General features: G+C 35.1%; 1 protein-coding gene across 1 annotated transcript; it reads right to left on the bottom strand.

Moving 5' to 3' along the window:
* Positions 1–3,895: 3,895 nt before the first annotated feature.
* Positions 3,896–7,460, bottom strand: LOC126824377 (SAM pointed domain-containing Ets transcription factor). Its single transcript, XM_050553599.2, has 6 exons — positions 7,326–7,460; positions 6,829–6,917; positions 6,264–6,657; positions 5,858–6,058; positions 5,379–5,549; positions 3,896–5,055 (listed from the first exon to the last, which is right to left on the bottom strand). Exons 1-6 carry the CDS (start codon positions 7,333–7,335, stop codon positions 4,736–4,738), a joined length of 1,185 nt encoding a protein of 394 aa, XP_050409556.1. The 5' UTR covers positions 7,336–7,460; the 3' UTR covers positions 3,896–4,735.
* Between the last annotated feature and the right edge of the window lie 9,454 nt (positions 7,461–16,914).

Below are 16,914 nucleotides of genomic sequence, written 5' to 3'. Positions count from 1 at the left end.
AGTCTCAAAAATAAAAGTCTGAGTACGTATGAAATTTAAGCGCCAAAATATAGAGGAATGGTTTATCTACCTTGTCTCAAAATTTCAGTTTAAAATATTGAGTCGTTTGGACGTGAACGTCAAAACTGCTTATCCGGACACGTAACCCTTTTAAGATTTCGGGTCAATTTTTTCGTTGGGGGACCTGATAATCGATTCGCGTTCCTTAAGAGATCTATGTAGTTAATCACTCGGCAAATCTCGACAGATTCCGTTACCCTACATCTAATCTCGGCTGTATGACAGTAAGTGATATGTACCTACGCCCATACATTTGCGATGCGGCTGCCGGTTTACTTTAAACAGGAAAACGTGTCGCTTTTACAAAAAAGTCCCAAATTGCGTCTTTTGTAGAGTGTATATACCTAAATGAGCAGAGATATTGTCTCAAGGCTGCTGGTTTGATAAAATTCCCTGGTAATTCCCCAAACCCAATGCCAAACGTGACGTTTGTTGATATAATACACTCTCGACAGAAATCTCCATGGGGGCAGCCATTTTTCATTCGGAACCTTTAAAATAGTTCAAATATGGCGGAAATGGTCACACAGTCGAGATTAGATGCGTAGAATCTGTCGAGGTTTGCCGAATGTGTAGTAAATGACCCATGTACTGTACTTGATAACGAAAGGTAAATTTCACCTACACATTATTTTTATAAAATAAATGTCTGGGTTTATCCAGACACCGCATAATACAGCCTGGTCTCCATTTCCAGATGAAGACTGACGATTTTAAGTTTTTTGGAAACGTATCACATATATTGAGTTAGTTGCTCGGCCCTAGGTAAAAGATTTTAAGGGATTTTAACACAAAATTAAGCAGTTTTATTCGACAAAATATTATCTGGATTGGCCCTTTAAACATATATGCTTACCTGTATTATTTTACCAGTACGTTTAATGAACTTAGTGGGTGTATGGTATTCACAACTCAGACGACCTCTGTGACTAAATTGTGTTAAAACGTCCATATTAGATGTATCAAATTACATTAAGATGTACACGATAAACCAGAAGATTTATTTGAATATATGCTAATCATACCAGGATATGACGAGACAAATATTGTGGTGACAATCGTCGTTAAAAGAATAGAAATTCGCCTTCGCACATTAACATAACTATATTTAGACCCCTGGCGAACTCCACCCCTAGATGTACCGGGTAGAAAAGATATCGTGACATTTTATTTATCATATTTCGAAGGTCAAGAACAACCGGTTTAAATCTACAGCAAACTGATCACGCCACCTAATGAAACAGAATAAATAATTAATTAATATAAATTTGCATGATTTGTGAATTATATTTGTACTGTTGTGTATAGACTTGTTGATGAGGTACAACCTTATAATATCTTATTATTTCCTATAGTAGTGCCATCACCAGTCGGGCATATGCCATACAATGTGTTATGAGGACATTTTTCCCGGACTACTACTGTTATTTCAAATCCCAACTGTTAAGGGTTCTTCTATGTTTTTCGTCCCATCCAAACAGCGACATCGAACCCACGACCTGTCGATGATCCAAAGCATGCGCGTAAGACCATTCGGGCAATATATGCAAATTTAATAATAAAAATATTCTCTTTGTTAGGTCTAGATACAAGTTTGAACTTGAATCTAGATTTTGGTTGGATAAAAAAAGACCCCCAAACCTGTAAAAACATGAATAGTTTAATAAAAAAATAATAAAGACCCAAGAGCATCATCGTCCGAGCCAGAAGACCAGGTCGACTCAACCCAAATTATGCACAGCACAGTTAACGTAAAGTAATTGCTTGCATGTTTTGAAAAGGTATTGTCACACCCTTGTAATGTTGACAACAAAAGTTTTTATAACTATGTATTTATGGTTAAGTGTAAAATATTGCAATATACGTTGAATTTCTATCCTATTTCGATCAACAGATGACCAAAGATAGCGTAATGAAAATGATCTTCCTTTTATTCATTCTACATCTGGTAACGACGGTGGCTTGTTTGTTTAGGGGTATGATCAGGGGTGTAAATGTGGGGACCCCCCACCCCCACCCCCAACGAAAAAAATAGTCCGTCGCAAAATAAATGCAGTCGGTCGCAAAATAAGTGCAGTCGATCTCAAAATAAGTGCTCACCGAATTAATACAAACAATGCCAAAACAGAAGGAAAAATCCCAAATTTTATGTATTTGCGTGCATCTAAATTCCATACGTTACACTCCATACCCAAAACTTTAGTATAAATTAATCTTGTCATCTTGTTTTTTTACCCTTATTCTGTTGTGAGTTGGTCTAAGTAAAAAAAAAAAATCCCCCAGGGAGAAAAGTAGTCGGTCTCAAAATAAGTGCCGTCACTGCAGTCGGTCTCAAAATTATGCATCGGCGACTGACGAAATGAATTAATGAGGTAAACAAATAATGCCAGAATAGAAGAGAAAAACCTAAAATACTTAATATACGTGCACCTAATTTTCTTACGTCACATAGTCAGTCTCAAAAAAAGTGCCGACTGCAGTCGGTCTCAGAATAAATGAATTAATGAGGTAAACAATGCCAAAATAGAAGGAAGAAAATTTGTGTGAATGCGTACACCTAAATTACAACGGTATAGTATAAAATAACCTAGTCAACTTTTCATGCGTTTGAAAAAAAAATCCCTGTTATGAGTATGTTCTAAGAAATTGAGAGAGCTTGTTACGAAGATTTTGATAACTTAAATTATATTATTGATTGTCATACGAATAACGTTAGTCGAACAGTTGGTAAGAAGTTATTGGAAGCCTAGTTTGTTTCAGAAATACGTAAAAAAATCTTTAAATTATGAAATGTTAAGGCGATCTATTGAACTTAAGAATTTTTACTTATTGCATATTTAATCCCAGTAGAAATTAAAACGTATTTTACTCATGTTGTAAGTATTTTCTGATCATCAGAATTCTGCAAAACCTTTCCCCAGATCCCAAAGTCCAGTTAATGGCATTTCAGAGACCAAGTAAGCGCTCCCGTTAGACAAAGTCCCCTCAGGCCGTCCCAAAAAATTAAAAGCTCAGTTACATAATTATAATCTAAAACATTTTCGCGCCTACGGCTCTTAATTCTTTGTGTCATTATTCTTCAACTCCTCTGTCTTATTATATTCACAGTTACAGTGAATTGCCCGGTCAGTAGTATCACTAGCGTCTCATTGACTCCCATTTCTGGTTCTCTTGTTCACAAGAATTTGCTCCCAGCTATGACCTCAAGTGCCAGGATATTGGTTCAATTTTTCAAAATTTTCTCAGGTTGCTCAGTGTTATAGCCACTGCCGCTAAGGTTCACATAAATTTAATTACAAAATCAATAACAATCATCATATTATATCACATATACTTTATGTCAGCTTGAATAAAACCGCTTTCCGACGAGACAACTACAAGCAATACGATCTATGTTTTACCGGGACGCCCAGTGTTATAGCCAGTATTTTGTTGACATCATTGTGGGGTGTGGCGCCTTAGATTTGGAACCACCCCACCTCATCCCCTATTCCTAGCTTCCAGATCAGCTACTGGTCCCTAGAAAACTATCATCTATGGTGCTTGGCCCCTTACTTCGTCACTCGTATTAGGGACATGTACATCAGTCGGTCGCATTTTTGCTAAATACCCCCCCCCCCCCGCCAAAAACAAAAATCTTTATGTACGCCCCTGGGTATGATTTTCGCTTTCCCGTCCTTATTAGCCCGACAGACTGAACCATTTGCTCCTGGATTCACCATTCCCAAATTATATTTAAGAGGATAGTAGGTAATGTTGTATTGTCCAAGCTGTTGCCTAAACCATTTCCCATTTCACCCATTGTTTCAAAAGTGACATACAACTAACACACAAGTCGTTATTATGTATTTTTTTAATAAAAAAATATATTATTTACAAATATCACAAATTCTCCTTTTAGGAGAAATAATACAAACTGTTAAAAAAAGCATCATGCGGTAAGAGACATAAATAAATTGATTTCTTTATAAGAAAGAATAAAATGCATATACAATGATAAATAGTTGATTATGTGACTAAAGATATGTTTTGTTAATTCCAAATTGATAAATTATTTGCTAAAACATGTTCTTTAAATAGAATGAAATGAAATGGGGTTTTACGTCCTACTGTTCTGCCCCTACTATGCTTATTTAAAATCTCTAACGTAATCGATAAACTATTTGCTAAAACATTTTCTTTAACAAAATGAAATGAAATGGGACTTAACATCCAGCTTTTCTGCTCCTATTGGGCTTCTTTAAAATCTCTAATGTAACGATGTTACTGTTTCTTGAGATGTAGATAATGTAAATGCAAAATGAGTGACATATATACAAAATAAAAAATAACAAGTTATTGCTGCCTTATGTTATCAACAAAACGCTTCATTTTGGTCAACGCCTATCGTCAAAATTTGACAAACAATATGACGTAATTTTTACGCCGCTAACAAATCCAACAAACTAGTTTCATACTGGTCAATCGAGACCAAAAATTTCGACATCCAACCTCCGCTATCTCCATAGTCTTCTTTACCATACAACATATTTAGTTTCACTCGAGATCTGGATTATCGCCTCCACAAAACCGCTGTATCAGCTACTTCGACGTGAAGAGAAGACGGTGAAAATACACCCCAATTATTCGATTGGGTTTACAAATATTAAAAACCAAGGTACGGAAATAATATATTCTATAAATAGGGCGTACAGAACTGATACACTAATCTCTTCGCGTGCTCTGTCTTCTTTATTATGCCTTTACGATAATATTGTCGGATAGAACGACTGAGTTTATCATAGTTCATTGCTGGACGATTTTTTCTTTTTCCCCATTCTCTAGCTACACGTGATGAATCCTCTATTTTAAATATACCCTTAGATCTATCTATCCACTTAATACAGCTACCGAATTTATCAGTTTGTTTTAAAAGTTCTTTTAAAAATTGCCACAAGTGAATGGTTTGTTTATGTTCATGCATGATGGGTCTGGCACATGTAGTTTTCGGTGGACCTGAAGAAGAAAAGAAATAAACAATAAATACATATAAAATGAAGTATACTTATAGTTTGATAAGGTCATCATGACAAGAATGTTTAAATGTCAATATGACATGTAAAGGGGGGTCGCTGATCTAGACGGGAGCGTTTATAAGATCATAAATATTTGTTTGTATGAACAAGTCAACAAACTAATAAATATTGGAGGGAAACACAAAAAAATGAACACAAAAAAATGTTTTTTTTGTGTTTTTATTTTTATTTACATTACACTTCTTTATGCGTATTGTATATCGTTATGTGTATTGTATATCTTTTTAAAACAGCGAAACTTACCTTTACATGAATATGATTCATCTGAAGAATTCGTGGGACTAGAACTTAAATTACTATCATGACTTTCTACGCTTGGTGCAGGGGAACCACAGGGTGAATTATAATACTCGATACCATTAGACTCTTCTAACTGTGCCGGTTTAGGAATATTAGGTACAACTAATTTACATGCTGAAATAGAAAAATAAAATCAAACATTACAATATTATAATAAAATTTAAATATTAACAATTCATAACAAACAAATATTGATAGTACTTCACATATTTATTGTTGCTACATTTTATAGTCGAAGTGCATTAAAACATTTCTACACATTAAATAACAACGCAGATAAATACGACAATAAATTAATTAAACGTCGTTTGAAGGTGAAGGTCGTTATTGAAGACATGCCTTTTCTCATTACACAAGATCTGTATATCTTCTACTCGTGTTAACTGTTCAAAAGTGTTATTAAAATGTATAAATTGTCTTACCATTTCTCCAGATTTCCAACTGGGAAAATAGGACGGAACCCCCTTCTGGATATTTCCAATTAAAATCTTGTTCAGACAGCATACATAAACTAACTCCGTTCATTTCAAAATATAACGGGTTGGGTTTAGGTTGAAGATTATTCTTAACACAGTGCCAGTCAATCCACCGTATGACATTTTTAACATTCCATTGTGTTGGATCTTAAAAATAAAAATAATAATTCAGATTAATTATATATTTAACAAACCAAAATGGATAATGTTAAATAAAGTTAATTGATATTAAATTACAAATAAAAGATTAAGATAAATTATACATTTAACTAACCAAAATACAATAATTATTATTACTCATTATGTTAAATAAATGCATGAATTTAATTTATTATTCAAAATAAATACTCACCAAGACTGATGCCAAGACTCCTAGCTTCGTTGCATATGTCGTTTTTAACTTGTGAGATCAGCATCGTTTCTATATCCATACACTGTTGTAAACATTCTTCTTCCCAGAAATCATGTTCCCGTCTGGACTGGCTGGGTCTTAAGTCGTCGGTCGCAGGTTTCATATTGAGATTTGACACAGAATTATCATGGAGAACCTGATCTAAATCTAAAAAATGCTTACTACCATCCTCTATGTTGATTTGTTGTTCAGAGACATCAGTGATATAAGTAGGTGATGATTTCATTTCTTCATTAGATGAAGGAAACAAATTTAAACTTTCGTCAGATTTCAATAAAGCGTTGAAATCCATTCCACTGTTCATCATATGATTCGGGCTGGTATACTGTGGAACCTTTAATTGGAAAATAAAAAAAACTAATTAAATCATATGCACGTATTAATTAAATCTTTGTTCATTACATTTTAATGAAAGGACTATTTGGAAGAATAAGATGTTCTATGTTGACAATTATAAAATAATATATTAATGAATGATTTTAGAGGTATCACAAACACCACTTACTGTTTGATCTATGTCCCATGCCACGGTATCAGGATCGTTTTCCATCATAGTGTCACAGAGGCTTAAATAGCGCTCGATTATTTCAAATTCTGAAAGATATAAGATAACATTAAATATAAAATTGTTAAAATTTAAAACTATTTTGAATATTGAAAAGTAATGAGTTTAGTTTGCAACATAAGAGGATACATTTATGATCAACTTGTTTCATTTTCAAACCTGAATGAAAATGTCTTCAATTAATTAGCAAGAATTATTGATAATCATCCTTAGCCAATAAATATATTCATATATTCTCATATTCTACAAATATGAATGAAAACATCAAAGTTAAGAATATCAAATTGACGCACAATTGTTGACCGGTAGTAGAAACAGTGAATTTAAATTTAAACAAACAAAATACCAAAAGAAAAACCCAATAAAACCTTTTGCTTTCGATTCTTGTTTGTATAAGTTTAATTGTATAATTGGTAAGTAAAAATGTGAATACTCACCTCCTTTCATTTACGTGCTTATCCTTCACCGTTTAGATGAAAACTAAAGTAGTGTACACCACGTGCCCTATATTTATAGGCTAGATGGCCAGCTTTCTCGGAATTGGTCACATGACCTCATTTCCAAGCAAACATCATTAGTTGTCGTGTTTATGAACTCGATTTATGTGTGGATATAGGTCAAGAGTGGTTTAGCTGCGCAAATGATTATTTACGTAGTTATTCATTGATGAAAACGAGCAAAAATTCAAAATAAAGCTAAATAATTTTAATTTTAAACAAAATATAGTGATTTAATAAAGTTAGAGCAATATGACCCTTGAATGAAAGGTCATGGCTACCATATGATTTTACGGGACTTTTCTAAGAAATACTATTCAGGTAAATGCGGTCCCGTGATTGGCTTGACGTAGCAGAAACCCGGGCCAATGAAATTGCGTATATGTTGTAAATAAAACAATTTATTATCAACATTGTGCCAAGAAGTGCGATAAGAGAGCTTGTCACGTAGCCCCGACTTTCTTAATTGTTTTGTTTATCAGAGCAAGAATTTTTGTATCTGACGGCGAGACTACAACATTTAGGTGGTCAGGGTATACCACATGTTAACACCAAACGACCACGCAATCATGATAATAGAACGAGAACGTCACGATACTGCATATTTCATTTTATATTATATTACCTATAATGTATGAAATCTACCAAAATTATACTTCAACTAATATATAGCCTTCAGCGTCTTGTATATCGTTAACCGTGATGTGTGAAATCATTCTGACTCATATATACGTATACATGGTCTGATATCTATTACATACCACAGGCGAATTTACTCATCAGAATATACTCGAGTCAAGATATAAGAGAATGCACGTGCTTTGTATTCGAGATCTGGCCATTGTTTATCATTTAACTTGACCATATATGGTATAATTAACCATCTTTATCTGCCAACCGTATTTCCCTAATACAATAAGAATATCACACAAAATTACTCTGAAAGGGATATTGAATATTTTGTACTTTATGAAATATGTAATTTGTGAACTGTATACTTTATGGAATATATATTGTTCATAACCTTATATTTATGTACATGTATTGGTATAAGCAGTCATTAAATTGTCCTCAAAGTAGGATTGTTATTATTAATTTATACAAACCCACCGCGTTCATTCTATTGTGTGTCATCTAACTCATTAATTCTTACAAATCTCTTCGGTTCTCAAATACAACGTTTTTAACTCAATTTCTTAAATTGGTAGTCTGCAAAAATAACGTTTGTGTACAGCACTTGACGTTATCAAAAGATAAATAATGGACATTATTCAAAAATACTGCATGTACGGGACCATAAACTGTTAGAATTTATAAATTAAAGGCTCAATACCACTCTTGTTGTAACTGAATAATATGTCCCAATCTTTATTCTGGTCAACAAATTGAACTATTTTACAATATTCCAATTAATTGATGATACAAATTTCATCTTAACACACCTAATTTAAAAAATTGGAAAAATTCAAATAAATGATTTGAAAAGCCTGACGTAATTAAAGCTTTTCAAATGTGACTTGGATTTAAAAATATTTTTGAACCCTCTGGACAAGTAAAATAGGATTTAATGGATAATTTACACAACAGGTAGGACACTAACACATCTAGTACTTAGAATAAGGCTATTTTCTTTATTTTCTGGAGCTGTCAAGCCAGCAAGAGTGTTATTGTCCCTTTAATATGCATATAATAGTATAATTAGTATGATTAAAAGCTGATTGTTAATGTCGGTAAAATATTGTGTTAAACTTATTGTCATTTAATGCTGACTATCTTAGCTGACATTATAATATTGAAATTATTAGAGGGGAGCATAACAAAGGCAATGATCAACTGAACTGCGCATGTAATATTGGTATCATACAGTACAATAGTATTGAATGGTTCTTTTAAAAGTACACGTGGAAACAAAGCGCGAAAAAAAAAAATCGTTATGTACTTGAATCCGCGGTGCCACATTCGTCTAACATATTAATGCCTTACGGTTTTCATAAATGATTTTATAATTTCCATCAAAATATGGTTCATCAGTTATCACATGTAAGTGTGAGATATTGCACAGGTAAAAACGGGAGTTAACACTATCTCAGTATATTGATCAGGATAATGTACCTTAACACCAACACAGATGTTGAGCACCTACCGTGTTATCTAATTTACTCTTCCCCTTAGCGTGTGTCGTCGGGTGGGCATGCTTCGGTCTCGAATTAAATTTTACACGTCTTTGTCAAACTTCTGATCTGTTTGATGTTATCGTACTTTATATTAGAAATTAAAAGCGTGATAATAATAATGGGTAATTTTATTAATACACGATTCATCATTATAATATCAAAGTACACAAAAACAAGTGCCATATTGTTTGTGGTTGTAATCAAAGAGTACGATCTTTATAATTAGCCATTTAAATATGACACACAAATAGTTCACACTTTCCCCAGTTTTAATATTTACATATTAGGTTTTTTAATGAATATTGATACAAAACAATATTTACATATTAGCCGAAGATTGATGTACATCATTATGGATTGTGTATATATTATACTATGATCTATCACAGTTTTTGTCTCTAAGATTCAAAATGTTCAAAATTTGGCAAAACTAGTATCGAACACCAAATATATAGAGATAGAATTACGAATGATATATTCTAAACCTAATGACAATTTCACACGTGGTATGATACATAAATATTAACGAAAGTCAATGATATTCTTGTCTTAAAAAATATATTTTCTATAGACCATTGTGGGCACCAGTAGAATATAATTGCTGTAGACCACTGTGGACTAGAGGATAGTATATATTTGTCTAGGCCACTGTTGACACCAGTGGAATATATTTGCTATTGGCCACTGTAGCCATCAGTACAATATAATTACAATAGACCACTGTGGGCACCAGTACAATATAAGTACTATAGACAACCATGGGCACGAATATGATATATTTGCTATAGACCAATATGGGCACCGCAAGTACCATGTGATAACAAACATAATCCGTGGTTTCACATCATAAATCGATACCATAAATGATCACCAGACGGCTTGCCATCATTTAAAACAGAAGATGACCAGTAGGCATCACACTTTAAATACCACTAAATATGACCAACACTACCAAACAATACAAAACAAGACCAGATGATAAACAGGAGCCACGACATTATACACAAACGAAGTTGACCAGCAGGGCGTTACACCATAAAACACAAACGAAGATGATCAGTAGGCCCCACACACACGAAGATGATCAGCAGGCGCCACAACATGAAACACACGAAGATGATCATAGGCAATCACTACAGATGATTAGCAGCGCCACGCTTTAAATCATCACTACAGATGAACAACATAAACAAAGACTACATATACAAGTATCAACCACCAATTAACAAACACTAGAAAATCAATAGCTTTACACAATTATCAACCATTAATTAGTTAATCAGCAGTATCACACCAATTAACAAATACCAGGTGATCAGCAACGCCACATCATTACTGGCTCTATATTATCCATAATATGTATCCTATTTTATGTTCTGTGTTTATGTATTTATGTATACTGTAATATATTTATACTGTGTACATGTGTATCTAACATCTAATCTGGTCCCCATTCCTAATTCAGATATTTACTATATGTATCTAATATCTAATCAGAGGGGGAGGGGGTAAGACATAAGCATAACCTGATCCCCATTCCGAATTCAGATATTTACTGAACAAAAATGTTGTTTAATAAAAAAACAAATACTAGATGATCAGCTGCGACACCCCATTAACAAACATTATATTATTAGCAGGCGTCAGAAACCGCTACCGATGATCAACAACAATATACATCGTAATCGACCAGTATTACAGATGATCATTATCGTCACGTTATATATATTTATTATTCATACAAGTCATGGGCAGCATCGATAAACGATACGATCACGGACTAAATGGGGCTACCTTACAAACAAAATGAGTTAAACCTGGGCTCTGTTTGTAGATCCCATCCATATACATTTAGATTGTCTATAAAAACCCACAATGGTATAACATAAATAGCTTTGGGGTTGTCATTTAGTCCAATATAATCTACATGTAATGTAACTTACAGCAAAAAAAGAAATGAAATGAAATGGAGTTTAACGTCCTACTGTTCTGCTCCTAACCTAGGCTAATGAAAACGGGCATACGCCATACAGTGTGCTATGAGGGAAATTTTGCCCGGGTTAGCGGCACTACCGCCTACTCTTATATCGAATTCCAACTGCCAAGGGATCTTTTACGTGCATTCCAATGTATACACAGCAAAAAAAAAAGACAACCAGATATTGTCACTATTATTAAAGTACTTAAAGGAGGCAAATCTTTAACCCAATATCATTCACAGTCTTCGACATTGCAAACACGGCTTATTTGGTCAATTTAAATAAAAATTGATTTTGTTATTTTACCGAGAACAGATGGGCTTCTGATATCCAATTTAAGACAAAATCAAAATTTTAAAATTGGCACACGAATCGCGTGCCAGAATGCTTTCGAGCGCCATTTGTAATGAAGCCATTACACGAGAGTATACTACCGGTGTAGACTTGAATATTAGAAAAACAATAAAAACAGAAACGATTGAATGTAAATCAGTTTATATACATTCATATTACATTATTATATGCGTTGCGACCCACATGTGCCCATTTCTAGACGGCAACAAAATGATCAATAAAACCCCAACACAAACGACTACAATCCCAACACAAACGAATACAACCTTTACACAAACGAACACAACCTCAATACAAACGGATACAACCGCAAGTGCCCAATACAACCCCAACACAGATGATTACAATCTCAACATAAACGAATAAAGCCCCAGAAAACCAATAGCATTCCAAAACAAACCAATACAATACCCAACACAAACGATCATACAACCCTCAAAACAACGAATGCAATCCCAACACAAACGAATACAACCCCACCAAATGAATGCAATCTTAGCACAAGCGAATAGAACCTCGACACATGGAATAATGTGTCATAAAGAACAAAAACAATTTAAAAACATTTTTTCTCTATTTATAATACAAGGTGACAGTGATTAGAAATTGATGTCCATGACCTTTAATCAACGACCTTGACGATGTGAAGAAATCGGAATTTGCCAATCCCTGAAATATAATTATTCCTAGCCCACGAGTCACAGTTTGTGAATTTATTAACTAGAGCGTAAAATATAGATGTGAAGCTGCTACAGCTATTAATCTTCTACTAAACAATACATAACGCCTCCGCTATGATCTAATCAGGTCTAAGTCACGCAACTTCTATTCTTAAACAGGACACTTTGTAATACATGTAGTAAGCAGTGGGGCAAGCTGGCAAAATCTTATCAAGTGACATATTTAAGTAAACACCACACTTCCACATCCCAAAATAATCAATTAGAATCGGAATAAGAATTTGGAAAATAGCGTTTCTATGTTGAATTAATTATGTAGGTATGGGCATGGGGGTCCCGCGGTTTAGGGGGCCCCGCAGTTCATGGCTAAAAGAGAAAAAAAATCAAATTCCAGATGAAAGTTTCACGGTAATCGATCTAGCGGCGCAACGGCGGAGACTGAGCTATCTCTCAATCTTCTCTGTGAAGTTACACTCGGTGATCTTTCAGTGTACTTGCGAACTTGAAGTGAGAAAAGATCAACCCTCAGCCAAGAGAAACTCGAAGCTTTAGCCCTACTGGCTATTGAAAATGAACTTCTCCGAACACTGAATGATGAGATGATAATCGATGAGAGGGGGCCTGTTTCACGAAATTTTAACTAAGATAAAATCAAAATTTTAGTAATTTGATTGGATAATATAAGATTGATTTTAGTGCTTAGCCAATCAAAATTAAAGTATCTACTAAAATTTGGATTTTATCTTTGGTTAAAATTTCGTGAAACAGGGCCCAGTAGTCATAAACAAAGACGCAAATTGTTCTAAACTCTGTAACAACTCAATCCGGTAATTTCACTTGTTATAACAGTTCCCCGCCGTTATATGTCATTTTCGCGCATTGTATACCATTCGGAACTGAATAGATTTCGTATGTGATGAGGGTCCCGCTCCGGTTAAACTGGGCTTTGTAATTATGAGTTTTAGAGAGGAGGTTGATTTCAGGCAACCAACACAGAGCAGAATATTGTATACCATGTGTGCCAGGTAGATAAGTACATATACTACCAACTCCGACAATATAAGGCGATTGAAGCACGATTTAAAACAATTTGTCGACAGGAGGGGACTGAAGGGGCATATGCCCGGGGGTGACAGTTCTTGGCGCGCGGCAAATTATCTAAGTGCATACCAGTAATACCTTTGAATATTTATGGACCAGCCCCCTTGGAGGCGGAGATAGCAAATCACTGGCCTTCGCTTCCCCTAAACCGGCGTACTAGTGTTGGGCATCGTCAATATACTAGTTCTTAGTGAGGTGGCGAATTAAGCCATCGCCTGCTTGGTCCATGCGCAAAAACACCCGCGTTCCTTTTCAAAAGTGCTGTCATAGTTATATTCAATGACATCGTTTAGTGTAACTTTACCTTTACCCGCAATTTTGCAAATAGTATGACATGTGCTCATACCATACTCCAAAAGCCAAGAGCGGCAAAATTTAAGACTTTTCGGTTTCATACAAACTAAGCATGACGCTATTCTTATAAACTATAATGATTACTTTATTCTCACAATCATTAATGATTTTATAATGTCAAACACATACCACTTTGCAAAGAAGAATTCAAAATGTGTTAATTTTCCAGGGCAATCAATAAAAAGTCCTGCCATATTTGATAAAGATATTGTCTGAGCATGTTGTAATATACTGTTCTGCCAATATCATACATCTGACATGGAATAGGGCGAATCGTATACCTGTGATGTCATTGTCTATCCATTTGGCATCGTGCATATTTATTATCCTGGTCATCATCGTTGCCAGGAAAGCCGGGCATCAGGACGTATACTGCCCACGGGCGCAAAAAGGGGTCTACAGATCCATCGCATCGATTATGCCGAGTTAATCGGTTTCGAATATTTATAGTATGTCCTAGATACGAACGTGTACTCATAGTTAAATAGACGAATCCAGTTTCTGTATGTTGGGTAACTTTACGACGAAATAAAACCTAGAACAACAATCAAAAGGAGACGTTTTGTTTGCCTTCAAAGATCACAGCAAATTGCAGCGATTTGATTGGCTGATAAGTCGGTTAGCAGTTATCTGCCAGTTGTCATCGCTGATTCCGCGACAAAATAAAGTCCTAAATTAAGAAAATAATTTGGATATCTTGTTAGCAGGTTTTTCGCGCGTATGAGCTCGATTCAGCAATTTGGATACTTTATTGAATTTTTAAAAGATTTTTAGCCGCAACACCGATGGGTGGAACAAAGAGTCATAAAATCTGGCTCAGCTTCTGGCCTATAACTAAGATAACTAGAACAAATTTCGATGTTCACTTCAACAAATACAATCAAATTTTAATGTATCATGCGTAGGGATGGCCCCAGCAATGGGGTCGATCGTGTAAAATGCCGAATGACGTCATCGGTGCGCAGCGGAGTAACGCCAATTCTATTGCGAAAATCGTGGACAGAAATGTGCATCCCATATCCAATTGATCCCCGTAATTCTACTTTTCTAGTCAAAGGTTGAACTTTTCTTTCATAATCAGTAATTACTGTCCTCAATACGTAGCCGTTTTGAAGTGGTGAAAAAATATCGTCATTCCCTACCCTATGGGCTGTCGATGAAAAGTAGTGCCCGGCATCCAGTTTATATTTCAGCAAATAGAGAAGGTAGAATTGTGATTTTTCCAAGGTATATTATAGGGTTTTTCGATCAAATAGAGAGTTGAAGGGGAAATAAACATATTTTTTTTGCATATCAGTTGATTTAATAAATAGTTATTTAGATAAAATGTTAAAATATAAATCAAATAAAATCTGAACAAAGCAGTTACATTACAGTATGCAAGGTGGGGAGGGGCCGAGTCGTCGTAGCAAAAAATGAAATGAAATGGGGTTTAACGTCCTACTGCTCTGCACTGAGTGGGCTAGTAAAGACGTGGATACGCCATGCAGTGTGCTATGATGGAAATTTTGAACGGACAGCGGCGCAACTGCCTACTATTATTTCGAATTCCAACTGTCATGGGTTATTTTACGTGTACACCAATATGTACGCGGGACCTCGGTTTTTCGTTCAATTCGAACGACTATGCGTTGTCTTTTGCCGGGCCCTCCATCCTACAACACTGTCAAGGGTGAACCACACCGGAAAATTCCGATGACACCGGGATCGAACACGGGACCAAAGTCTTACCCACTGAGCCACCACGACACTGGGATCGAACAGGTTAGCGATCCAAAGTCTTACTCACTGAGCCACCACGACCCCGTTCCCTCATAGCACACTGTGTGGTGTATGCCTGTCTTCATTAACCTGGTCTGTTCTGAACAGTAAGACGTTAAACTCCATTTCACTTTTATAAATCTCGGGGCTATGGTGGCTGATAGTGGCCATGTTAAATCTCGCCCTTTTCATAGCGCGACAACACGACATCACGACAGTATTGACGCAATCATACGACACTTAACTCTGTCGTATCATCGTGTTATTTTTATCGTAACGTCGAGATGTCGACTTATTGTCCTAGTCTCTTTCTACAAGTCACAAAAATACAGCTGTACTCATTACATCAGATACATATAAATAGATACATATAAATAAGACTCGTCAAAAGAGATAATAGGAAAACGTTGATTCGTTTTCTAAAAAAAAATGAAACATTTTGCGCCCAAAATTGAATTATATTTGGTATTACATTCGAAAAATCTAGAATCATAATAGCAGGACAAAAGTGAGTCAGCTATGTTAATTCCTTGAATAAGAAGTGGTGTCGGTAGGTATCAAACAAGTATGCATTGCCTCGTGTACGACACCCACCAATACTTATAGATTACTGAAGCGATAGTTTAGAAGCGATTTCAGAAGATTTCCAATTTATTTTATTAGAGTGGGAAGGGGATTATATAAAACCTCAAATCAGACCATATAAAATCACCGCATTGGTGTAGCACGCCATCCCAATAAGTGCAGGGGAGGTTTTTTATGAGGTGAAGAAAGCGATTTGCAGCTGTTATTGACCTTATCGCATATTCATCCGTTTGACATCACTAATGGGATCGGGGCCTAGATGATTAAAAATAGGCCCAATATTGCCTTCAGCTATGAACACACTCCGAAAGTCCCCTACGCACCCCCCCCCCCTCTTATTTTGTTTAACAAATAATTTCGGAATCAATAAAATGGTAGGTCCCTATCAATGATGTTTGACACGACTGGAAATTAATGTGTCTAAAATTGATTAAACAACATAGGGTAGTAAATATTACATTTTGAATCCGTATCAATGATACATTTAGGGTAGTAAATATTACATTTTGAATCCGTATCAATGATACATTTACTCAAAATG

This window comes from Patella vulgata, chromosome 6, assembly GCF_932274485.2.
Source record: "Patella vulgata chromosome 6, xgPatVulg1.2, whole genome shotgun sequence".
Classification (NCBI taxonomy): Eukaryota; Metazoa; Mollusca; class Gastropoda; family Patellidae; genus Patella; species Patella vulgata.
The sequence above is the reverse complement of the archived record's forward strand: the minus strand, read 5'-3'. Positions and strand labels throughout refer to the sequence as shown.

Coding starts and splice junctions, on each gene's coding strand:
- LOC126824377 (XM_050553599.2), bottom strand. Junction 5,550..5,857: donor GTTGGAAATCTGGAGAAATG/GTAAGACAATTT, acceptor TTTCTATTTCAG/CATGTAAATTAGTTGTACCT. Junction 5,056..5,378: donor TGAATCATATTCATGTAAAG/GTAAGTTTCGCT, acceptor TTTCTTCTTCAG/GTCCACCGAAAACTACATGT.